The sequence below is a fragment of the Panthera pardus genome, unplaced genomic scaffold, assembly GCF_024362965.1.
Source record: "Panthera pardus isolate Hobbes unplaced genomic scaffold, ASM2436296v1 HiC_scaffold_27, whole genome shotgun sequence".
Classification (NCBI taxonomy): Eukaryota; Metazoa; Chordata; class Mammalia; order Carnivora; family Felidae; genus Panthera; species Panthera pardus.
The window spans coordinates 101731876-101758339 of NW_026526843.1; the positions used below are offsets into that span (position 1 = coordinate 101731876).

The following is a 26464-nucleotide window of genomic DNA, read 5'->3' on the forward strand; positions in this document are numbered from 1 at the left end:
AATGAAAACAATCTTAATGTAAATATCAACAAAGTAATGGATATATAACATGTGTTCTTTTTATAAAATGTGAAAGGTGAAATTAAGCCACATGATCCAATATGGATGAGTCTCAGAAATACAATGTTGAAATAATTCCCAGTTATAGCAGAATTTTTGAAGTATGGTATCATATACAATGGATACTATCTGCAAAACATATCATATATGTGTTAAGTATACCAAAGCAAATAACTCCTATGAATCACTAATAAAAACCTAATACAAGTAAAATATGGACAGGAATTTCACAGAACAGGAAACTTGAATATGACATAAAAACATATTATCACTAGAAATTTATTTACTTTTTGTAAAGTTTACTTATTTATTTTGAGAGAAAGAGAGACATTGAGCACGTTCAGGGCAGGGGCAGAGAGAGAGAGATTCCCAAGCGGGCTCTGAGCCCGATGCGAGGCTCAAACTCACAAACCATGAGATCGTGACCTGAGCCGAAGTCAGATGCTTAACTGACTGAGCCACCAAGGCATCCATATATTCTCACTAAAAATTTAGAAAATGAAAATTAATACAACTAAATACTACTTCACTCCTCTCTGCGGGCCCAAAACTATAAAATATGGAAGTCCTAGTATTGGTTAAGAACATTAATGAGTATGCATATCGATACAACTACTTTGGTTCAACATTTGAAAATCAGTGTAACCCACCATCTGAACAGGCTAAAGAATAAATATCATATCATCATATAAAATGACACATAAAAAGGATATGGTAAAATCCAACATCTATTCTTGACAAAAACTCTCAGCAGCCTGAAAATAAAGTGGAACTTCTTCAATTTGATAAAGAACATCTACACAGAACCTACAGCTAACATCATATTTATCATTGAAAGACAGTGTTTCCGCCCTCCTCATATCAGGAACAAGACAAGGATGCCCACTCTCACCAGTTTTATTCACCTTGTTACTGGGGATTCTGGTCACTGAAATAAGGCATGGTGATCATAATGATGATGAAAGACAAAAATGAAAGGTGTAAGATTGGTGGAAAGGAAGAAATAAAGCTGTCACTATTTGCAGATGACATGCTTGTCTATATAGAAAATACCAAAGAATCTAAAAGAAAAAAAAAAAACGTAGAACTAATAAATGAGATTAACAATGTTGTAGGATACAAAATTAACACAAAAATCAATTGCATATCTATATATTAACCATGATGATGTGGAAAATTAAATTAAAAACACAATACCATTTATAATTACAAAGAAAATGAAATATTTAGGTAAAATTCTAACAAATATGTGTGCTGAAAATTCCTGTGAGAAGTCTGCATCCATCCTGGTCAACAGCCTCTGGATGCCAGGACAGACAAAACACAAGTTTCATTGTCACCTCTCTGATCTGTCCTTGTCACAGTCTTCTTCCCTCTGGGAATGTTACCGACCCCTGAATCTCTCTTCTCGTTTCCTTTTAGTTATTTTCTCTCATTTTCCTTTTTGATGGTAGAGGTGGGCTATCGGTGAGCACCTGTATACAATAGGGCTCACATTTGCATTTACCTAGAATTTGAAGGGATTTCTGATGCTCAAGAGACTCACGTTTTCATCCTTTTTTTTTTCCTGCTCAGCCTGCTAGATAAAAATATGTCTTGACTGTTGTCCACAAATCTCCAGTATTTTCTCCACTTCATTTTTCAAAAAGAGCAACAGATAGTTAATACTCTTCCATCTGGGCTTCGTGGCTCCTGGCTTCCCAGTACAGCCTCACTTCCTCTACCCCTCCTCCTGCCTTTCTCAACTGTCCTAAGGAAGGAAGTGTGTGTCTCATTTTACTTCCTGTGCATGCTTTAAAGGATTGAGATGTAGTGTGTTCATGAAAATCTAGCAGACTCAGCTGAATGAAGGGAAGAGTATTTGTTTCATAATGGCCACAATCCCCTTGATAGGTGTTTGAATATTTTTTAGTGTAGTGTGTGTGTGTGCTGTGTGTGTGTGTGTGTGTGTGTGTGTGTGTAACTTTATGAAACCTGTTCTCTTTTTGAGTTTTAGCAGTAACCACTTATAATAGGTGCTGCTACAGTTTTTATTTAGCATGATGGTGGCCAGGTGATCAGCATAGAAGACATTGAGGTGGTTCAGATGAGACAGAGTGGAGCAATGATCATTGTCTTTGCAAACACTTGCAATACCTTACAAAATACTGATGAGATAAATCGAGGAAGACTATAATAAATGGGGATACATTCTGTTTTCATGGACTGGAAGACTCAATGTAGTAAAGATGTCAATTCTCCCCAAATTGATCTATAGTTTTAATGTAATGACTATAAAAATCCCAGCAAGGTTTTTGTGTAAACTTAGAAAATCTTATTCTAAAATTTATGTGAGTAGGAGAAATCCTTAGAATAGCTAAAAAAAATGTAAAAGAATAAAGTGAGAAAAATCTTTCTACTTAATATTAAGGCCTACTATATAACTATAGTAATCAAGACACTACTATATTAGAAGAGGAAAGGAATAGAAAATGCAGATGTAGGCCTAAATAATATGCCCAAATGGTTTTTACAAAGGTACAAAGTAATACAGTGGAGGAACCATGATCTTTTCAAAGACAAAACAACAAAGAATCTTGACCTAAACATTACACCTTATAGAAAAATTAACTTAAAAACATTACATACTTAAATATTTAATGAAAACTATAAAACTTTTTGTAAAAAAAGAGAGAGAAATAGAAAATCTTTGGAATGTAGGGCTAGACAAATAGTTTTCAGACTTTAGACCAAAACCATGAGACATAAAAGGAAAGGTTGATAAATTGGATGTTATCAATCTTTGCTCTGTGAAAGAGCCTATTAAGAGAATGAAAAGACAAGCTATCCAACAAAGGATTATATCTGGAATATATAAGAACTGTCAAATTTTAACAGTAAAAAACAATTGATCCAATAAGAAAATAGGCAAAACATATGAAGTGACATTTCACTGAGGAGGGTATATGAATGACATATTATCACATAAAAGATGTTCCACCTCATTAACCATTAAGGGAATAAAAGTTAAAACCACAATGAGATCACTACATAAATCTCAGAATGGCTAAAATAAAAAATAATAACACCACCAAATGCTGACGAGCATGTAGACAAACTAGATCACTCACACATTACTGGGGTAGATGTAAAATGTTTCATGCATTCTGGAAAACAGTTTGACAGTTTCTTATAAAACTAAACATGCAATTACTATACAACCCAGCAACTACACTCTTGGAAATATATCCCAGAGGAATGAAAACTTATGTTTACACCAAAACCTGTACACTAATTATCTGCTCATAGAGACTTTATTTGTAATAGCCAAAACCAGATGTCCTTTAATGGGTGAATGGTTAAACAAACTGGCAATCCATAATATAGAATATTATTAAGCATAAAAAGAATTAAATATTGATACACAAAACAAGTGGATGATCTCCAGGTAATTAAGCTGATTGTCAAAAACCAATTCCCAAAAGATTACAAACTCTGTGATTCCATTTATATGACATTCATGTGATGACAAAAGTATAGAAATGAAAATAAGACTGTTGTTTTCCATGAGGCGTGGAAAGAGGGTGGTAGTTATAAAGGATGACACAAGGAATCCTTGTGGTGATGAGATTATTCAGTATTTTGACTGTATTAATCTCAATATCCTGTTCGACAGAGAGTAAGTAATGTTCTACAAATGCTACCATTGGGAAAAACTCGGTAAAAGATACACAGGATCTCTCTGTATTGTTTTTTAGCTGCATGTGAACCTGTAATTATCTCAAAATAAAAATTTTTAATTTAAAAAATTAATGTAATTAATGCTTCAAATTCCAGGCTATAGAGACAGACCATCGAGTTCAAATCCTGTGTGTATGTCATGTCATCTTCTTAGGTAAGTTTATTTTCCCTGTACCTTAATTTTCTCATCTTTAAAATGGTAGTAATAGAATTCATCTCAAGAGGAGTTACTTATACTCCTTCAATAAATTAATGCTTTTAAAGTACATAGAACAGTGATTCTCACAGATTTATGTTCAAAAACTGTTGGTTTTATTATGACTATTGTAGTTATATGTATATACATGCTTATGAAAAATTTTCAAATTCGCTTGGGATGGGTACATACCAATGCAATATAAGGGCTACCTTTGGAGGCAGAAATGAGAATTAGATGAAAGGTGAAACTTTAGTTGTGCATATTTTATATCTTTAAAAAATAATAGATGTAAAACAAATATGACAGCTATCCAGTAGAAAAATGTGTTTTTGTTATTCTTTATCTTGATACAAGGTTATGTGGTTGACATATTTAAATTTTATTTGTAAAACAGGTGAAAATATTTTATCTTTGTCTTATATATTTTATATTATATATTTTAAACTATTTAATATATTTTATATTTGTTTTATTTATTTATTTTTAATATAATTTATTGTTAAATTGGCTAACATATAGTGTGTAAAGTGTGCTCTTAACCAAGAGCACGGGGTAGATTCCCGTGGTTCATTGCCCACATACAACACCCAGTGCTCATCCCAACAAGTGCCCTCCTCAATGCCCATCACCCATTTTCCCCTCTCTCCCACCCCCACAGCCACCCTCAGTTTGTTCTCTGTATTTAAGACACTCTTCTGGGGGCACTTGGGTGGCTCGGTTGGTTGAGCGTCAGACTTTGGATCAGGTCATGATCTCACGGTTCGTAAGTTTGAGCCCCACATCAGGCTCTGTGCTGACAGCTCAGAGACTGGAGTCTGCTTCAGATTCTGTATCCCGATCTCTCTCTTCCCCTCCTCCACTCATGCTCTGTCTCTCTCTGTCTCTCAAAAGTGAATAAAGATTTAAAAAAAATTTTTTATAAAGGCTCTCTTCTGGTTTGCCTCCCTCCCTCTCTATTTGTAACTATTTTTTCCCCTTCCCTTCCCCCATGGTCTTCTGTTAAGTTTCTCAAGATCCACATATGAGTGAAAACATATGATATCTGTCTTTCTCTGACTGACTTATTTCACTCAGCATAATGCCTTCCAGTTCCACTCATGTTGCTGCAAGTGACATGATTTCATTCTTTCTCATTGCCAAGTAGTATTCGATTGTATATTTTATATTTGTTTTAGAATGACATAATGTGGGGCGCCTGGGTGGCTCAGTAGGTTGAGCGTGCAACTTCGGCTCAGGTTATGATCTCACGGTTAGTGAATATGAGCCCCGTATCGGGCTCTTTGCTGACAGGAGGGAGCCTGGAGCCTGCTTTGGATTCTGTGTTCTCCTCTCTCTCTGCCCCTCCCCTGCTTGTGCTTCCTTTCTCTCTCTGTCTCTCTCTGTCTCTCTCTCTCTCTCTCTCTCAAACACTAAAAAAATTAATTAGAAAAGAGAAAGACAATGTAATTGGGAAATAACACATTTTTGATGAACTCATCACATGATTAAGTCTTCAGCATTTTCTAGAAATAAGGTCTTTTCAGTGCACTGTTGATTTTTGATTACCTTATAACATGGAGTACACTAATCCATTTTTTAATTATTATTCTCAAATTAGTTAACATACAGTGTAGTCTTGGCTTCAGGAGTAGAACCCAGTGATTCATCTCTTACATATGATGCCCAGCGCTCATCCCACGTGCCCTCCTTAATGCCCATCACCCATTTAATCTACCCCCCCACCCCCTCATCCCCATCAACACTCAGTTTGTTCTCTGTATTTAAGAGTCTCTTATTATCTTAGTTTTCCTTCCCTTCCCCTATGTTCAGGTTAAGTTTCTCAAATTCCACATATGAGTGAAAGCATATTATATCTATCTGAGTACACAAACCTAATTTTACTTTTTATTGGTGACCAAAGAACATATTATAAGATTGATTTATTTTATTGTGCTATAAATCAATAATATTCCCTGACATTATTAAATTTTTCAGAGTTTACATTACATTCTGAATTCTCCCAGTTGTAATGTTTTGTTGACATAGTTGTTGACATCTCTGGTTTCTCCATTCTTACTCTCAGTTGGAGGCTTCTTTCATTTCTCTTTCATCGATACCTATAATGTTTTCCTTATTTTAGAAAGATAGTTCGATAGAAAATAAATAGATCAACAATCCAGTTTAATATTTTTAGACATCATTCTAGGTGAATGGCCTCATTTTCCCTGCGTATATCTTCCCCACCCTGGAAAAGTATTTCACAGGATTAGTTACACTTTTTCTCTCACCTTGTAGACATTGATGTCACTAACCACCATGTTTAGGACCCTGATCAACATTATTAAAATTTGTTGCAAATCTGAGTTACCGTGTCTCATTTATTAAAATATATTTTTGTCTTTGATGTTTATTTTTTCAGATAATTGGATTAGAATTCAAACCTTAAATGAATGATAATATACTCATATTAGCTCATATCTAGTATGTTAATATATTAGTGATATCACTGTCCTTTTTGATACAATTCTTTATTGTTCAAACAATATTTATGGAGTGTCTCATATAGGCTGGGCAATTTCTGCATAATGAATGCACAGAGTAATTGGCGGAAATCCTGAAATTCAAACGGGTATCATTTTGGACATTAAATATTGTAAGCTTTGCTTATTTTAAGCTGATAACTAAAGAAATGGGAAATTACAGATATATTTATTGTTTGACTTAAAATGCTATAATTGTTACTGCATATCTCCTTAAAGATAAGGAAGTAAATTTTAGGTAATTATGTTCTGTTTAATGCAGAATACTATGAAGAAAGACTATGTGACAACACTCTATTTAAGATCAAATCTATTTAATATCTCTTGTCTGGGGTGCCTGGGTGGCTCAGTTGGATAAGTGTCCAACTTCGGCTCAGGTCATGATTTCACAGTTTGTGGGTTCAAGCCCTTATGTCGGGCTCTGTGCTGTCCACTCAGAACCTGTAGCCTGCTTTGGATTCTGTCTCTCTCTCTCTCTCTCTCTCTCTGCCCCTCCCCCACTTGTGCGCACTCTCTCTCTCTCTCAAAATAAATAAACATTTAAAAAAAGATCTTGTCTTAGTTACAAGAATCTCTCCTTTTGTTTATTAATAAGTAGTAAAAAGAAGCAAGATTTATAAATGTAACTGTATCCACAGAAATACTGCTTGTTTATTACGTTATTAAACATTTCTTATAGAATTGTAAATGATCACTTAGCATATAAAATAACCCACTGGACTTGTATTAATTTGATCCAAAACTATTTCTATTTCTGTCTAAATCTGTCTATTCTATCTCTCAACTTCTGCTATTCAAAAAGCCACATTTCCCTGAGTCTTTTGTTCCATTTGCAATCTTGGACTACAAGTAAATAAAGCATGCAACAAATAGATTTCTATTCAAAACCAATGTGAAGATTTGTTCTTACACACTGTCTTAGTCAGTGTGGGCTGCTTTAACAAAAATACCATCAACTGAGTTTCTTAAACAACAAACATTTGTTTCTCACAGTCCTAGAGAATAGAAGTCTGAGTTTGAGGTGCAAGCATCGTCAGGGTCTGGTGAAGGCCCTCTTCCAAGTTGCAGACTCCTGACTTCTCCTTTTATCATCACATGGTAGAAAGAGAGCTAGAGAGTTCACTGTGATTGCTTTCGTAAGGGGACTAGACCTGTTCATGAATGTTCCACCCTCACAGCCTAATTATCTACTGAAGGGCTCCACCTCTTAATACCATTACATTGGAGGTTAGGATTTCAACACATGAATTTTAGGGGAATGCAAACATTAAGTGCACTGTACATGCACAGTAGTGGGGGAAACACATGCTAAACATATTTTATTAGGATATGCTAAATATTATAATAGAGGGATTTAAATAGTCATTTAAGTTAACAAAAGTAGTGCAGTTAATCAGACCTCCAAGAGGTATGGAAACTTACCTGGAGGAAGTGATTCTTGAGTTAGGTCTCAAAAGCTGATAATGAATTAGTCAGGAAAAAGGTCACACAAGGGTTTGTAAGAAGACAAATCTTGGGAGAAATGATACAGAGGTATGTAGTTGCTGGGTGTCAAGGTCTAAAAATTGTTCAGTGTTTATATTGTACGAAATGAGTTCTGAGAAGTAGTAAGAAATACAGCTGGAAAACAAAATAAGAGATTTCAGCTTCCCTAAGACTTTTGTATGTCATGGCAAGTATTTTACTTTTATATTAACGAAGAAGAAGCGACATTGGAGTTTTTTAATAAAGTATAAAAGTGGAATGGTTAATTTGAATTCTGTGTAAATCATTTGGAAAGTGGGCTGGGGAATGGATTTGAAGAGCACCATACTAGAAGAAGAGATCATTGTAAGAACTAAATGCAAGCCAGAGTTAAGGAGGCCCCAACTAGAACAATAGTATTTAAAGATGCAGGGGTGGATTCCATAAATACTTGGGCAATTATATTGACAGAACTTGGTGATTAAATGAAGGTATTTTTTAATGTTTATTTATTTATTTTTTGGAGAGAGAGAGAGTGAGAGAGAAATAGAGCGCAAGTGGGGAAGGGGCACAGAGAGAGGGAGAGACAGAATACAAAGCAGGCTCCAGGCTCTGAGCTGTCAGCACAGAGCCTGATGTGGGGCTAGAGCTCATAAGCCGTGAGATCTTGGCCTCAGCCGAAGTTGGACGCTTAACCAACTGAGCCACCCAGGCACCCCAGAACTTGGTGATTAGTAAAGAGTAAGAGAGACAGAGAAGTTACATTGGTTATTCATTGCCAAATAGCAAACTGCCCCCAAAACTTAGTGACTAGAAACAACAATATGCATTTATTATTCCACACAGTTTCGGTGGCTTAGGATTCTGGAGCAGCTTACCTTGGTGGTTCTGGCTCAGGTCTTCCCATGTGGTTGCAGTCATGATGTCAGCTAGTGCCGCACGTCCTCTGGACTGACTGTTGTTGAAGGATCTGCTTCTAAGATAGCTCACTCACATGGTTGTTTGCAGGAGGCCTAGTCCTTCCTGGCTATGGCAGGAAGACTAATTTCCTTGCCAGTGAACATCTCCATAGGGCCATAGGGTTACTTGAGTGTCCCCATGAAATGGCTGCTGGCTTTCCCTGCAATCAGTTGTCCAAGAAATAGGAAAAGGTATCAGCTTCAAACCTCTTTATGATCTAGCCTGGAAGTCAAATAGTCATTTTGGAAATATTCTATTGGTTACATAGGTAGGAAATGGGCATGAATAACATGAAGCAAGACTCAATGCAGACAGAGTGGCCAATAGTCCCACATTTTTGTCATCAGTATTTAGTTGGATTATGGTGACACCTACCAGATATAAAGTTAAAGAGGAGTAGTGTTATTGTGGTTTATTTGGTGTGTGTGTGTTTCCAGAAAGTAGAAGGTAATAAGTTCAATTTTGGAAATTTTCTAGCAAATGCTAGATAATATGCTTCTGCAGTCCAATTTTATGTTTAGTGATGGAGAAATAGATTTGAAAACTGTCAGCATATAAATGGTATTTTAAATCTTAAGATTACAAAGGTTTCTCCAGGTAAAGCATAAAAATAAGATGAAAGGAAATAACATTGTTTTAAAAAAATGAGCAAAGGGGTGGAAGGTCATGGAAGAGATAAAGCAAGATGATCAGAGAGGTAGAAATAATAGAGATTAGCACTGTAGAGACGAAGGAAATGAATAGTTTAAGAAAGTGAATAGTCAGCAGTGTCACAGCAGAAGTATATAATGAACTAAAATATGTCCATTGAGTGTAGCAGTATTTATGCCGCTAATAATGTTGCTAGAACGATTTCGAGTGTGGAAGCATGGGAGCAAGAATATATAACAGTTAAGTACAGGTAAATTAAATGAAACTGTGTCTAATTATGAACCAGTTATATTCCGTTCTGGAAACAGAAACCCTTCAAAATATTTAAGACTGAGGGAATTTAATATTAGGAATGATTACATAGGTGATGGAATTGCTAAAAAGCCAAACAGGAGATGATGAGGCAACTCAGAGATTAGCAGTTTCAAAAACTGCTGTGGTGCCTTTTGCTGAAGAGATGTATTGAGGAGATGGGGTTACTGAAGCCCAGAGTTCAGGGTCTCTTGGAGGAAGTTGGAATTAATCCTTGTAAGAACTAGAGCCAGAGAGCAGAAGCAGCTACTGCTGCAAATGCCCCATTAGCAGGCAGAGTGAGAAATACCCTTTATTCTCCCTCTTTCTGATAATGCCTCCCATCAGCAGACTACAGTTGAAGCCAGCTGACCCAGGAATCTGGGAGAAATATTTCTCCTGGGGTCAGCCCTGATGTGATAGAAAATGAAAAAAGGAGAGAAATGTATTTGAGAACAAACAGAGGAACAACTGACACATTTTTTTTAAACTTTCCAACCTTGTAAAGACAAACCAAATTAGAAGCCCCGCATGAGAAACTTTGTAGAACTTTAATGCATAATGGAAAATGAACTTCACTTAAAATATTTCAAAGACTGAGGCCTATGCTCTAGGTAAAATACCCGTAAATTGAAGAGCTTTCATCTCAGCACTTTTAATGTAGAAAGATTCAGCCTGACTTGAAATAATTGGGCTTGACATTATCTCTCATAATGCAGGAAATCATCAAGAATTCCCCACACAGAATACACTCATAAAAGATTTAGAATCCATTTTATTTCTAATTAAATATTTCCTTTTTTTGATTTAGTGAATTTTTAAAGGATATGGAATAGTAGTAAAATGAGATGTATTTAGAAAGTCACCATAGCCATGAGATAGAATAGCATTTAAAATGTAATTTTAGTACTTAGGCTATTACAGATACTTGTCCTTCAAAATGTTAAATATTGTCAATTAAAACATATAGCAGTATACAATTGTAGTGGGCGTTGTTGAAGTTCTCGCAACATCCATTCTCCTCTCTGAATCCTAACAGAATCTTGATTTACATCAAACATTCAATACTCTCGTTCCATGTGCCTCAGAGGAATTTGACCCCACAAATCTTGGTGTGAGAACCTGATTGGCTTAAGCTAATTAGCACGTATGAAACTGGACAGAAGTGAACAGTGACATAAATGGGTATTTGGGGGGGAGGTGGAGATAAAAAGATCTCTTCAGAGTGCTGAAACACAAGAGTTCTTTCTTATCCTATGCAAATTGTCATATGCTGCTGTGGAGCCCAGAACTGCAGCTACCAGGCTACTAGTCTGAAGAGGAAGAAGAGGGTTGACTAATGTCAAGATTATTTTAGGAAAACGAAGCAAAAGTTATTGGCATGAACCAAACCTGAAGCCTGGCATAATTTCACTTCAGGCTACATGGGGAAATAAAACTATTTTTTTAGGCCACGTTTAGTTGTGTTTTCTTTTAGTGGCTGCCAAAACCATCCAAAGTCAATGTAAAAAGTGTGTGTGTGTGTGTGTGTGTGTGTGTGTGTGTGTGTGTGTGTATAAATATGTATATATAAATATCCATACATATTAGTTTCTAACTTTACAATATTTACACTTCATTCTTACATACATTCTATGTACATATATATGTATACATAATTTTAAGCATTTCAAATAATAATTAATAGATATTTTAAAAATCCCACACAATAACCTATATGCTACATCTATTTATCATCTCATGTAACCATTATATCTGACATATCAATTTGGGGGGAATAATTTTAACTCAATAAAGTATTTTTAGTCTTTCATTTCACATTGTGATATCCAAAATCAAATGTTTCTTTACACTTGAATTGATCATTTCTGCCTCTTTGTTTATTGTCCTAACCATATACAAATGAGTCATCTTCTGCTTGCAGAACCATTAACAAAATAAAATTAATAAACCTTAGAATTTAACTTAAAATTTCAGTAAAATTCCAGTAGGATGATAGAAACTAGGGAAGAATTTCTCAATGCTTTTGGAATCACTAACTCTTTTTAAAAATATAATGCAAGACACTGAACCTCTCCCATGGAGAAAAACTTTACAATGCATTAATACATACAAAAACTTGTATACACTATACTGGATTCCCAGACTGAGTGATAGTAATCCCTTCAGTAGAGTATCATTTATTCAGTAGAGAGATAGAATTTAAGAAATGGATATCAAAATAAAGCTAGAGTAGCAATACTTACATTAGACAAGGTAGATTTTAAACCAAAGACTGTAACAAGACATGAGGAAGGGCACTATATCATAATAAAAGGGGCAATCCAACAAGTAGATCTAACAATGGGTAAATATGCCCTCAACATGGGATACCCAAATATATAAAATAATTAATAACAAACATAAAGGAACTCATTGATAATAGTAGAGTAATACGAGGTGCCTGAGTGGCTCAGTCGGGTTAAACATAAGACTCTTGATTTCAGATCAAGTTGTGATCTCACTCACGGTCATGGGATCAAGCCCCCACCTCAGGCTCCATGCTGGGTGTGAGGCCTGCTTGGGGTTCTCTCTCTCCCTCTCCCTGTGCCCCTCCACTCCTCAGACTCTCTTGCTGAAAAATCTGCTATAAGGGTAGATCTTATGTTGTGTTCTTATCAGAAATTAATTAATTAATTAATTAATTAATTAAAGGGTGGTAGGAAACTTTTGAAGGTGTTGGACAGGTTATGGCATAAGTCATAGTGATGATTTCATAGGCATATAAATATCTCTAAACTTATCAAATGATATACATTAAATATGTACAGCTTTTTATATGTCAACTATACCACAATAAGGTGATTTTTAAAAAAAACAATTCTTGGTTTAAGACATTGGCTTGGAAAAATTAAATGTTGGCTCAGAGATGAGTATAGGCCCATTCATTCTACTGTGCCTCATTGTGTGACTTGAGTATGTTTTGTTACTGGTCTTAATATTGGATTTATTTTATTTTTGGATATTCAAGGTTGGAACTTTTCTAAGATATTCATCTCATATATATTAATATGTGATTTCTTTAAAGAATGTGCGCTTAAATACCATGAGGGAAGGGAGAGTTAATTTGCATTCGTCACACCTACAATAAATAGTTCAGATTACTTTAGGATATACTGCATCATGTATTTGTTCAAGTATTTGGTAATAAAATAGGACATTGTACTTAACTGCCTTTGTAGAGAGGATGGAGAAGGGAGGAATTTATATATTCCTGGGAAAGGCTATATGAATAAAGATGTTATTATTTTTTAATACATAGAAATATTAAAAAAATTTTTTTTAACGTTTATTTATTTTTGAGACAGTAGGAGACAAAGCATGAACAGGGGAGGGTCAGAGAGAGGGAGATACAGAATCTGAAACAGGCTCCAGGCTCTGAGCTGTCAGCACAGAGCCCGACGCGGGGCTTGAACTCACGGATCGCGAGATCATGACCTGAGCCGAAGTCGGCTGCTTAACCGACTGAGCCACCCAGGCACCCCAAAAATATTTAAAGGTGAATGTATACTTTAAATGTTTTTTAAATGTTTATTTATTTTTGAGAGAAAGAGAGACAGAGTGTGAGCAGGGGAGGGGCAGAGACAGAGGGAGACACAGAAACCAAATTAGGCCCCATGCTCTGAGCTGTCAGCACATAGCCCGATGCATGAACCGTGAGATCATGACCCAAGCTGAAGTCTGGCGTTTAATACCAATGAATACCAATGAATGTGTGTTTTAAAGAGGATATCAGGGATGCCTGGGTGGCTCAGTCGGTTAAGTAACCCACTTCCGCTCAGGTCATGATCTCATGGTTCAGTTCGTGAGTTCAAGCCCCATGTCATGCTCTGAACTGACAGCTCAGCGTCTGGAGCCTTCTTCGGATTCTATGTCTCCCTCTCTCTTTGCTCCTCCCCTGCTTGCGCTCTCTCTCTGTCTCACAAAACTGAATAAACGTTAAAAAAATAAAAAGAAATATTTAAAGATCAACACATCAGTTTTGATGTGAATCTTAAATCACTGTAGTTTTGTTTATAATGTAGTAAAACATACGCATCAAATGGTTCATTCAACAATAGAACACGATGATCTGTAACTGTCCATAGAATGCAAGTCATGAAGAGAAATCTAAAAAGCATGGATTTTCTACATTTCCATGTTATATGAAAAAATTATTTCTTACTTATAATAAGGGATTAAATGTGAGATGAAAGCTTAAGTCAGTAATTTTATTCTTGGAGGAATAACTGTGGAAGCTAAGAAGATATGTTTTGAGTTTAGTTTCCGCGGTTCTATGGACTTCCATTTTTAAAGGCTATTTGTCATGGAGTGGAGCACTTGATACTATTTTACTACTTGACTTTTTTTGACATTCATGGGACAAATATTTCAAATGGGACATTATATCTTGAGAGGATAGATAGCTAAAAAAAAAAAAAAAAAGAATGCATTCCTCTTCTCTTCTTTTCACAATAATCACCACTTGGCCCTTGATCTGACTTGAGACTCTTTATCCTTCTGTACAACACAGTGGAAGGAGGCTTATTCTACTGGAATTAAGTAGGCCAAGATGTCATGTGATAGTAATAATCACTTCTACCTCTCCTAATGTGGAGTTTTTAGATACCAACTATTTGGTAAAGACAGATGTGTAATACATTTTCTGGATTTTTTCCCTCCATTTTTCTGCCAGTTAATGTATTATTTTTTCTTTAAAAGCTCTAAAATTTTCATGTCAGTGAACAGGAACAGAATATTTTACAGCAAAATTTCAAAGAGGTTTTTTTGTAAAGATGCACCTCTAGTGATGAAGTGTTTGTGCCGGGAATGATAAGGGTAGTTTCCCTATTGTTCACACAGCAGGCTGTCATCTTTTTCTTCTTAATAGGGAAAGGTCTTATCCTCCGCAATGCTGCATGAGTTTTTCAGTTACTTGGCAACAATAATAAAAAAAGACACAAGCAGTAAAGGACCCATCATCAACATCATGACAAATAGTGATGCCTCAGCTGGTTTTAATGGCCATATGGAGGCATTAAATTCTTTGGCTTCAAGAATTAAACCCAATGGATATGATCAGGTTGAGCCATGATATGGGCAGAAATGTGAAATATTTTAGCTATTGTGTGTGAATTAGTATATAGAAAAAAGTGAATAAATACGAGACATTCACTTGAATAAACAAAGTACCCCTGGAATGCACAAGACAGACATGGTGTTTTCTAATTTAAATATCAGGATACATATTTTTTTGGCACATCCTTATGATCACTATGATTTAGCTGATACTACAAAGCTATCTACTATGTATGATGATGTCTGTTGGTAAAGAATAAATAGAAATAAATACTCAATTAAGAAATACTGCCATTAATAAACAAATAGTAAAAACTAATTAGGATGTGGAGGAAACCCAACATAGGATACAAATACTAACAAATGAAACTACCTATAGTTAAAATCAATAGCATAACCATACTGAACATAAGGGGAAAAGAACTAACCTAAATAACTTTAGAAAACAATCACTTGACTTGACTGGATGCAAAAAGATAAAACCAAAAGAACTACGTACAAATGCTGTCACATAGCCAGTAAATGTGTTTCTCACAGAAGTATTGATAAGATATTCTGAAACTAGTTTAAGTGTATACTGGAATTGAACAAATAAGTAAATAGGTAATAATAAAACTAAGATTTATTACTGTTGGAAAAAGAAATTACAAGTAAAGAAAGTGGGAAAATTAAAATGATTCCTATTGTGTTGAATCGGAATCTGAGATATCAGTATAAACTCATTACGCACACAAACACATATACACACACACAGATAAAAAGAGATATGTGTGTATACATGGGTTAATATACAAATATTTCCCAGCCCTGTCACTGAGAGAGCCTGGAAGCAATGACATTCCAGTAGACCTTAGCATACCTAGTACCAAGATCTTGGTTTCCAAGCATCATTCTTCTGTAAAAGGAACCAAGGATCCATGTCTGCAAGAATCTTTTAGGGCTTAGACAGAGAAAATTAAGTTGAACTTGGAACATTTTGCAGAATCAGAGAAAAAAAGAAAGTTCTCAAAAGATATGTGGGCGAAAGCGTTGCTGATAGAATACAACATTAGGAGATGGAGCTCCTTATGGCCAAAACTTTGAGAAAGAAAAAAACAAAAGAAATAATGCTAAGTATTCACTTATAACCCAAAGAATGAAAACATTCAGGAGTCTATAATGGTATAAATAAATACTTGATTAAATACAAAGATAGAAGAGATATGAAAGTTACTCCTTTTAATGGAATTGCAATTAATAACTCTGTAAAGACAGGAAATACAATCACTGTTAGGCAGATACCATGGTGGTGATTATTGCATACTTGATCTACTAATGGGTAGAATCAGTGGGTTTGTGGAGAAAACATATTTTATAAAATATATTTTCACTATATTTCTTAACTACAGGGGAAAGTAGAGTAATTTGACAATGGAAATTCTCATCAGAGACCACCTTGACTAGATGATCAAGGTCAGTGTCACCAGTAATGCTGTAATAGGAACCCTGTGATATGGTGTGCTGAGAAAAACATGTCACGATTTCTACCATTTCTCTTTCCAAGGAAGTATTGCCATACTCTGATATTGAGAAGATACCAGATATGCCCAAATTGATGGACATTCAGCAAAATAACTGATCAATACTCTTTGGGACTGTCAATGTCATGAAAAACAAGGAAAGACTGAGGAACTATTGTGTTAGGACTTAAGGGAGAAATAACAGCTAAAGGCCATGTGGGACACTGATTAGGATCCTTAAAAAGGATAGTAATGGCAAAAATGGTGAAGTTTGAATGAAGGAGTTATTTGGTTAATGTTATTAGGACCGTGTCGATTTCCTGATTCTGGCAGTTGTGTGATGGTTATCTAAGATGTTAACATTGGAGGAGGCTGAGTGAGGGATGTATTGAAACTCTCTGTACTATGTAGCAGCTTTTCTATAAATCTAAAAGTAGTTTTAAATGAAATTTCTTTTTTTAATTATTGTTATAGGGGTCCCAGGGTGGCTCAGTCATTTAAGCACTGACTCCAGCTCGGATCACGACCGCATGGTTCATGTGTTCGAGCCCCACATTGGGCTCTGCGCTGACAGCTCAGAGCCTAGAGCCTGCAGCCTGCTTCAGATTCTGTGTCTCCCTCTCTCTGTCTCTGCCCCTCTCCCTCTTGTGCTCTCTCTCTTACATACAAAAATAAACATTTATTTAAAAATAAATAAATAATAAAAATTACCATTATAAGAAAATTCAGGAGAACTTCCATTTGCAGTTGCTGTAAACAACTTTTAAAATAGCAGAATATATAAAGGGACTGGAAAACATTCAGCACAAGATTACAATCTTCAAAAGTAGTAAAATGAGTGAGCTAGGCTTCCCCAATCATCCTGTATCTCTGCTCAGAGGTGATGTCTAGACCGTGGTGCCAGGAGGATAAGCCAAACAGAGCACCATGATATCATTGAACTGAGGACATAGTAATCAGGGTTTGGGAATAGTAAGGATGCTAAAATTTGCGGGGCAAGTTGTTGGAGAGATAAAAGCTCGGTCAATGCTCCAGAAATCTGTGGAAGGGTACCCTTGGGTGTTTTACTGAACACTGAGTTGATCATGTGAAGGGCAGGATTCTGTGAGGCTGGGCAAAGAGCAGCTACAAGGGGAACTTTAAAAATACTGAAGAGTAGTGAGCTGAACAACTGTTGGAAGGCAAACATGGCTGGAAGACTTTTAAATATTGAATAGTCAGAGGTGAGAGTCCTCTTTGAACATTCAAAGTGATTCAGTAGTCTTAGACAAGTGTAAGCTGTAGAAATAGGACTAATGTAGTTCAAGAATAATGGCTAACATAGACCATCCTAACAAAGTTTGAAGATAGGCCTCAAAAGGTACAATATGATGGATAAATGAATTAAGTTCTTGCTTGAACTTTTGTTTTATTTATTTTAGAGAGAGAGAGAGGGAGGAAGAGAGGGTCAGAGATAGAGGGAGAGAGAGAATTCCAAGCATGCTCTGCGGTGTCAGTGCAGAGCCCGAGATAGGACTCATCCTCACGAACTGTGGAATCATGACCTTAGCCGAAATCAAGGGTCTGATGCTTGACCAAGTGATTCACTCAGGCACCCCTTGCCTGAGTTTTTTATTGAGGAAAATAACAAAATCTACGCCTTCAGAATTCAGCATCCATAATGCCCAGAGTACCATTAAAAACTACTACGCATGTGATGAAGCAGGCAAATATGATCCATAAAGGAGAAAATGTAACTTATAATCAGGAGAAAAATCAGAGATCAATAAAATAGCAGACAAGGACTTTAAAACACCTATTTTAAATGTGTCCAGGATTTAAAGGAAACATAAGCATATCAACTAAATATTTGAATAGAGAAATTGGAACTAAAAGAAGAAGAAACAAGATCATTCCATAGATTCAGAATAAGTCTCATTAAAATTACAGCTGACTTTCCTTATAAAAATCAACAAGCTGATTCCACAATTTATATGGAAAGTAAAAGTTAATACGTTAGCCAATTAATCTTGAAAAAGGAAAACAAAGTTAGTGTACCTATACTGTTTGGCTTCAATATTTATGATAAAGATCCAGTAGGCAACTCTGTGATTGTACTAAAGACAGGCAAATAGATTTGTGAAACAGAATAGAGGATGCAGAACTAGAATCATATTTGTCAAGTAATGTTCAACGAAAGTAGCAAATACATTTAATGGGGAAATGAAAACCTTTCCAACAAATGGTGTTGCGACAACAGGGTGAACATGAACGTTGGTCACAACCTAACTCCATACAAAAAATTAACTTGTATTGGATAATAAACCTAAAACCTCTAGCTAAAATTAAACGATTTTAATAAAAATTAATACCAAAGGGGAGAACCAAGAAACAGACAAACTGAGTACAAACTCTTAACTATATAGAACAAATTGATGACTACTAGAGGGAAGGTTGGGGAGAGGATGGGAGAAATAGATGACAGAGATTAAGGAGGGCACTTGTTGGGATGAGCACAGGGTGATGTATGAAAGTATTAAATTACTATATTGTACACCCAAAACTAATATAACACTGTATGTTAACTAACTTTTAAGAAGTTTAAAAACTTTAAGAAAGCTTCTAGAAGACCACATAGGAGAATATCTTTATGATTTGGAAGTAGTCAAAAATTTTTTAGACAACAGTCAGAAAATATTAACAATGAAAGAAAAACAATGATATAAAAAATTCAACAAAAAAATCTGCTAAGCAAAAGATATCATTAAGAAAATCAATATGTAAGCAAGCCAGCAACTTATTTAAGTTATGGACAATACATATATCTGACAAAGGACTGATATCCAGAATATGTAAACAACTTCAACAACTCAATAATAAAAACAACTAATAGAAATGGGTAAAAAACTTGTACAGGCACTTCACAAAGGAAGATAATTAAAGGGCCAATAAGCCCTTGAAAAATTATTCAAGCACATCAGGAACATTGAAATTAAAACCACAATAAGACAAAATCATCTACCCACTAGAATGGCTAAAAATAAAAGGATTCTTGCTGTAAAATGTTAGTGAAGATGTGAAGCACCCTAAACACATATGCATTGTTTGTTTGAGTGAAAAATATTGCAACCACTTTGGAAATTGTTCTAGTAGTCTCTCATAAAATTAAACATATACCCACGTTATGGCCCAGAAATTCCACTTCTAAAAATTTACTCAAGATAAATGCAAACATATCTGAAAAACAGACCTGTACGTGAATGTTCATAGAGCATCTGTTCCATCACGAAACTCGAAACAACCCAAATGACTATCTTCATAAATGTGCCTACAGATTTTGGAATACTATATACCATGGAAGACGACTCAGTAAAGACAAATTACTCAATAAGGAAAGGAAAAAAACCCTCTTTTACATGATACAACGTGGATGAAGCTCAAAAACATACTAAGTGAAAGGAGTCAGACACAAAAGAGAACGTATTGTATAGTTCCACCTATATGAAAATTTTAAAGGGTCAAGTTCTGTTTCCCATCAAAATTAGCAGCAAGGACTTTATTTACCCTCATGCTAGAAACAACAACAAAAACAACAAAAACAAAAGAGATGAAAAACATATGGAACAGTGGTTTGCAAGACCCTGCGCACCAGGTAATGAAGAAGAATGATCACTGAGATTTGGGAAACATAAGAAGTGAGCCCTATGGTTGTCCCGGCTTACTGCCTTAAAAGAATTTCCAGGAGTTAGTGCAAGGTGAGGAGACACAGGCAGAGCTTGCCATTTCCGTGAGTTGAAGAGATAGAGTTTGGAATTAGGGGAGGCCAAAGTGTCTAGAATTCACCATACAAAATATCCAGTAGAGGAGAGTTTCTGGAATTCTGGAGCTCGCACAAGACTGGCAGTAGTTCCTGTTCCCATCAGTCAACGTGGAAAACCACAGAATTCAAGGGCCATCAGAGCCCTCAGAAGTGTTTTGCCTCAATAGTGAGGCAAGATTAGCTAGACACTAAATGCTACTTTGGTCCCAACTTACAAAGTTTCCAAGTAGGACCCACAAGAATCAGAAGAATCATAACACCAAGATTTCCTATCAGTGCTTAGGGAACTCCAGAATTGTTTGAGTTTCAGGGCCCACAGCCCTGAGAAGGATGAAAGGGTGCTGAGTGGGTGGGACAATGGGCTTAATTACAATCCCTTCTTCACCCACATTTTTCTGCCCTCAAATCATGGATTGGGTTTCTGGGGAAGGCTTAAATTAGATCAGAGGTCCTATGTCTAAAATGTTTGCAACCACTATATAACAGTTAGATACAGATTATGTCATGGAATCCTGGCCTTTAGGGACCCGTGTGTGCTCTCTTAACTTCATGGTCCCTCTCATATACTCTAGTCATTGCACTGTCCCCAAGTGCTCCTGATGTTCCTCACTAGATGAGGTTGTTCTGTCTGGACCCATTGGCTGGCACCTGATTATTCTGATCAAATCCTTCTTCCTTAAAGTAAAGGGAAAAGGCTTATTGACATTTCAGAATTTTAAAGCATGCCCAGAGAAATTCTGGTACTCAAAGCATCACTGAAGAAATCCCGCTTTCTATGGATGAGAGATTAAGTTAATTTTCTGCTCAACCTACTTAGAAAACAGGGAAATTAAAATAACTGTGAGACAATATATTTTCATCCAAAAGTTTGGCCAAAATTTTAAAAGTTGGTAAAATAAATGTCTGTGAGAGTATAAATCATTTACATGCATTAAACGCGAGAGTATGAGTCAGCACTGCTTTATTAGAATAGAATTTCAGCAATATTTATAAAAATTTACAATCACCACATTTTTCTACTTTAATCCAATTTACACTTTGCTATGTTTTTCCTACAAGAAAACATGCATATTCGCCCAAGAATTCATGCTCACTGATGTGGATATCAGTTCTACTAATCATAGCAGTGTATGGGAAACAGTTTATGTGTCCATCAGGAGCAGAATGGTTAAGTTAAATATGGCACATATGCACTTTAGAATACTTGGAGGAATTAAAAGAGTGAGGTGGATCTATATCTGTTCTCATGGAAAGATCCTGCATTCGTTTTAGCAAGTGACAATGGCAGGAGGCAAAATAATATGTACACTGTTATCTATCCATATTAAAAACTCACAATTTGTGTTTATAACACATCAATACAAGGGAAAGTCTAGAATAAATTTTAAAATAACACACAAATTGTGGGCTTTTGTTACTTCTGAAAAGAGGGATGAATTTTGCAGGGATGTAGTAAGGAAGGGGAATTATTATTTATCCATGCTGTTAGAATTTGGGGACAATAAAAGTATGTGCACTGTTACCTAAGGCCAGCAACAGCAACAAAAACAAATTAAAGTAAAATTTTCCTCACAGGAAAACATAGAGGAGACAGTGGAACAATGTTGACTTTTTCTTATTAAGGATAGCCCAACTGCCATAGAACCATTTTCCACCTCCTAGAAGGACTCCTGGGTTTTAGGAATTCTATGTACATGTGTGTTTATACAGTGATTTCCACGAGCCTTTTCTCATCGACTACTGAAGGAGGAGGCTTTGGTTTTGACCAACAAGGTAAATTCATTTATTGTTGTATGTGATCAGTGACCAATCTCAAATAATTCAGCTCATTAAAGCTCTATTGCAAATATCAGGGTGGTTTCCAAAACCTCCTCTCTAACTTAAGGGTTATATCCCAAGAAACAAACAGTAGGCTGTGTGCCAAATCAGACTTTAGTCACCAGCAGACTTGAAAATACTTTGTGAATGTGGTGAAGCACCTGGGCGGGGTGGGGGTGGGGGAGTGGTGAAGGCAAGGAGGTGTCTAAAACCACACTGTCAGAATTACATGGAAGGGAAGTTGCTGTCAGAGGGGAGCCAGGGGGCCTGATGGGAGCTGCAGGGAGTTGGAATGCTCTAAATCAGGGGAGGGTGCGGCCTGAGAGCTGTTTGTTCCCCAGGAGCACGATGCAGCCTGCAGGGGAGGACCCAGAGGAGAGCTGGCCTGAAGGTCAGGTCCAGGTATGGACATGAGGGCCCACTGGGGAAGTCCCAGGGGAGGGAGCAGTCATGCAGGAAAGTGCCGGGAGTGGACATTTGTGCTGAGACCAGGGCAGAGCCAGCTGTCGGGGGGACCCTGGGGCGAGGGGCCAGGAGATCCTAGGGACATGAACCCCGGGGACAATCCCCAAATTGTGCCTGTTTCTCATTTTTACCTTCCTTCTTTTGGGCTGCTTTTAGTAGTTTGGCCAAAGGGTCCTTCTTTCATTGCCTGAGAGACATCATGGGATAGTGAGAAGAGAAATTACAGGACAGAAGGTTGGCCTCAGGCTGGGAGGAGTGGCACTGTGTGGGCTCCAGAGTAATCAGACCAGAGCTTGAGTCCCAGCTCTGTCACTCATTGTGTGAACTGAACACATTACCAAACCCTATGAGTCTTAGATTCTTCATCAAAGAAATGAGTTTTATAAGCGGTATCTTCTAGAACTGTTAGAATGTGTACAGTGTATGTGAAGCACATGGCACAGTGACTGGTGTACATTGAAACTTTAAAGAATGGCAATTATTGCTATGGCTTTTTTGATCCCAGATAATACCAAAGTTCCTGCTGAGATTTTTGTTTTTTTGTTTTGTTGCTTTAAACTAGGAGATGTCTGAGAATATGCAGTGCTGTAGGATACTGTGCACCAAGTCAGCCAAGAATTCTTAGAAAGAAAAATTACCCTAGTAAATCATCCCACTTAGAGGATATGCTATTGAATTTGGATGTTGGGGAATCTTCCCCATCTGGATGCAACTCAAAGCTCCTAAAATGTATGTTAAGAACCAACTCCTCCCCTCCCTCCCAGCTCCTCTTTGATCCAAATCACCCCTATTTTTATTCATTTAATCCCTACCAAAGTCAAACCCTCCCTTATAAGTGATTTGCTAAATTTTACTCAAGATAACCTAGTTAAATGCCCTTTGAATGGAACAGGCTCTGTTTCTCCCAGCCCATGGCAAAGAGGGACAGCATAGTGGCTTCTGGGCATCTAGTCTCAAGGAAGTATTACCCTTATTTATCATAAACTCTCTGGTGATGATATGGATAAAATACCTAGTTTGTGTACTATGTTCACCTGCATTGGATCCAGAGCACAGGGCACCTTCCATCACTACCTGGGTAAAGATTTGTGTCTGGTTTATCCAGGATCCCAAAATAACTGCTAAAAGCAGTTACCCATTGGAAGCCTAGTTTCTCAACTCTGACACACACCACCCAAGGGTCTGGTCGCTGCTTACCACCCTCACATGCTTCTCCGACCCACCACCTTCACACCCTCCCCCACGGCCCACCACCCTCACATCTCCCACCCCACCACTTCAAACCCTCTGCCATCTCGTACCCTCCCCCCAAGACCCACCACTCTTGCACCCCCCCAACCGACCACCTTGCAACCTCTACCACCTCACACCCTCCCCCACCACCACCCTCATACCCTCCCCCAACCTGCCACCCTCGAACCCTCCCCTAACCCTGACCATCCTTGCACCCTCCTTTGACCTACCACCCATCTTATCTTACAATTACCTCCCATTGAAGGGTTTCAAGTTTCCCAAGGCCTCAAATTGTCTTGCTTCAGGATGTTTACATTTGACTGCTCTCATCTGGACCTCCCCTTCCTGTCCCACCTCATCCTTCTTTTTTGTCTATCTCACCATCTTCCTTTTATGGGCAATGACTCCATCTTCTTTTTCTTACCACCCCCCACACTACTATGGAGCCTTCCAAAGAGCAGATGCTCATTTAATGTTAGAAGAATAAAAAAAAAGACAGTGAGCAATTTATTATGATTTATTTTCTCGTACATTCTTGAATGAAGAAATTTCAGGCATGTAACTTTTATTTTACAGAAGAGCAGAGTACATGGAATAAAGAAAACCAAAAATTGACCATCTTACTTTTTTCTCAATTTTTTGACTCCAGCTACTTTGTTGCTAATTTTTTTCACATTTCCAAAAAAATGGCAATTGCAGTACTATGTTTTCTTGTTCCAGATCACTAAATAAGATGGAAGGTTACCAATTTGTTTTAGAAAATAGTGAAACTCATACTCTTAAACCTCATAAACAGCATCAAATGTGTAATATATTGTGAAGCTAATTAAACTTTTCAAAAACAGAAACATTTGATAACTTTCAACGAGATAAATTTGTAAGTTATTTATGTAGAATGTACGATATGCACTATGTCCCCTCTAGCTAGCACCACCTAAGCCCTCACACTACTTCAAACACAAAGTGAGGAAAGTGCTTCAGGTTTCAATACAGGTGGGAGAAGCTGCCAAAATTGGCCATGGAAGGCCCAGTGGCCAGGGCACCAGTATGAACCAGAGCTGTAAATCTGGCTCGGGCTCGCTCTTCCTCATCTTGCAAAGCCTCTTCATACCAGGATGGGAAGGCACTGGGGACGGTATCATGGACCTTGGCCAAGAATTCAAGGACTTTCATCTTGCTGGTCTCGGCGTAGGCTCTTGGACCCCACAGGAACTCACGGCATGGAGGACTGCTGTTGGACACCTGGCGGTACAGGAGGTACCTTTCCTGCACCCAATCTTCAGTGATGAGCTTCTTGGGATCCCCATAGATGAAGTGCTTCTTATCAGCATATATCCCCATCACATTAAGCACTTCCCACATATCCTTTTCAGTGGCACAGTTGCCCTTCATGAAGATCACACAGAGGACGGTCATCAAGAGGCCGGTCTGGGGCATGATTTCCTCACCCCTCAGCCTGTCATCATTGGTGCGCTGCAATTTGCTGATAAGGGCATAGCGGTGCCTGGTAGGGTCGACTTCCTTCAGATCAATGCCAAAGGCCAGCACCATTAGCTCAGAGGCTTTCCTGAGGATCTCATGGAAATGCACCTTGTGCTTTTTGATGACATGCTTAATCATGTCTTCCTTTGTTATGGGCTCCCTCATGTTATACTTGCGCAGCAGGAATTGCACCAATAGAATCGCCGTGTCATCTAGAGGGGTTCTATGGTAACGACCAGTGTTGGGTTGTGCCTGAGAGGTGCTTGGTTTTTCCTCATCTTGGCTCTTGGCACTTTTATCAGATCTTGTATGTGAAACACCTGCAGAAGTAGTAGTAGTGGATGGGGCTTTCCGAAACCCCTGGGTTTTTCTACCTGACCCAGCAGCTGAGGAGCTCTGGGCACTACCACCAGAAGGAGAAGAGGAGGAAGTGGAGGGCTGTTCTTCCTCTGCTGCAGTGGCCTGAGCATCCTGGGCACGCTGAGCCTCGCTCCGGGCCTGATGGCGTTTCTCACGGGCACGAAGCTTACTCTTTTGCCCCCGAGGCATGGTGACACTGGTCAGGGACAGTAGGCATTAATGTGGGCAGGAGGGCAGGCAATGAGGGCACCTAGAGGAGGGAGAATGAGATAGTGTGTGTGCGCCTTCAGCAGGGACATTTCACCTTGGCTTTAACCAAAGCCACTTCTGCAGGCTTCCCTGACAACACTGCTCTAAGACCACACAGGGCTCCTTTTCTAATCACTGTGTCCCCTGAGAACCCTGAAGAAGAAGTTAGAGTGTGCCTTAGACTGCAGCTGCCGGCCCTGCCGGGATCAACTTGGTGGCCGAGAGCAAGGGCTGGCAGGTTATAGTTTCTGTACGGTCCCCTCTGTTCTGAGGTGGAGAATTCTCAGTTCACATTTAGGATCATCCTGTCAACTGTTGGCAGGGCCCAGGGCCTCCTCCCCTCTACAGCTCTGAAGCTAAACTCTTTACACCGATGACCTTACCGCCCTGAGATTCTTGGGGAGCAAATGAGAAAGAGCCACTCATGCTGCAGCCTTCCAGGGCTGACAACAGGAGCAGAGTTTTGTGGGATCCCCACAGTCTTGGATGATTAGGGTTTTCAGTGCTCAGCCGTGTACCCACTCCCATCAGACCAAACCCCCCATCTCCCGGAGGTGACAGCCCCACCTGGGGCCTCCCAGGGTAGATTGCAAGGGCA

General features: G+C 37.8%; 1 protein-coding gene across 1 annotated transcript; it reads right to left on the reverse strand.

The window, feature by feature from the left end:
• Positions 1 to 24278: 24278 nt before the first annotated feature.
• Positions 24279 to 25839, reverse strand: LOC109249370 (melanoma-associated antigen B10-like). Its single transcript, XM_053891242.1, has one exon. The coding sequence runs from the start codon at positions 25804 to 25806 to the stop codon at positions 24760 to 24762; it is 1047 nt and encodes a 348-aa protein (XP_053747217.1). The 5' UTR covers positions 25807 to 25839; the 3' UTR covers positions 24279 to 24759.
• Positions 25840 to 26464: the final 625 nt, after the last annotated feature.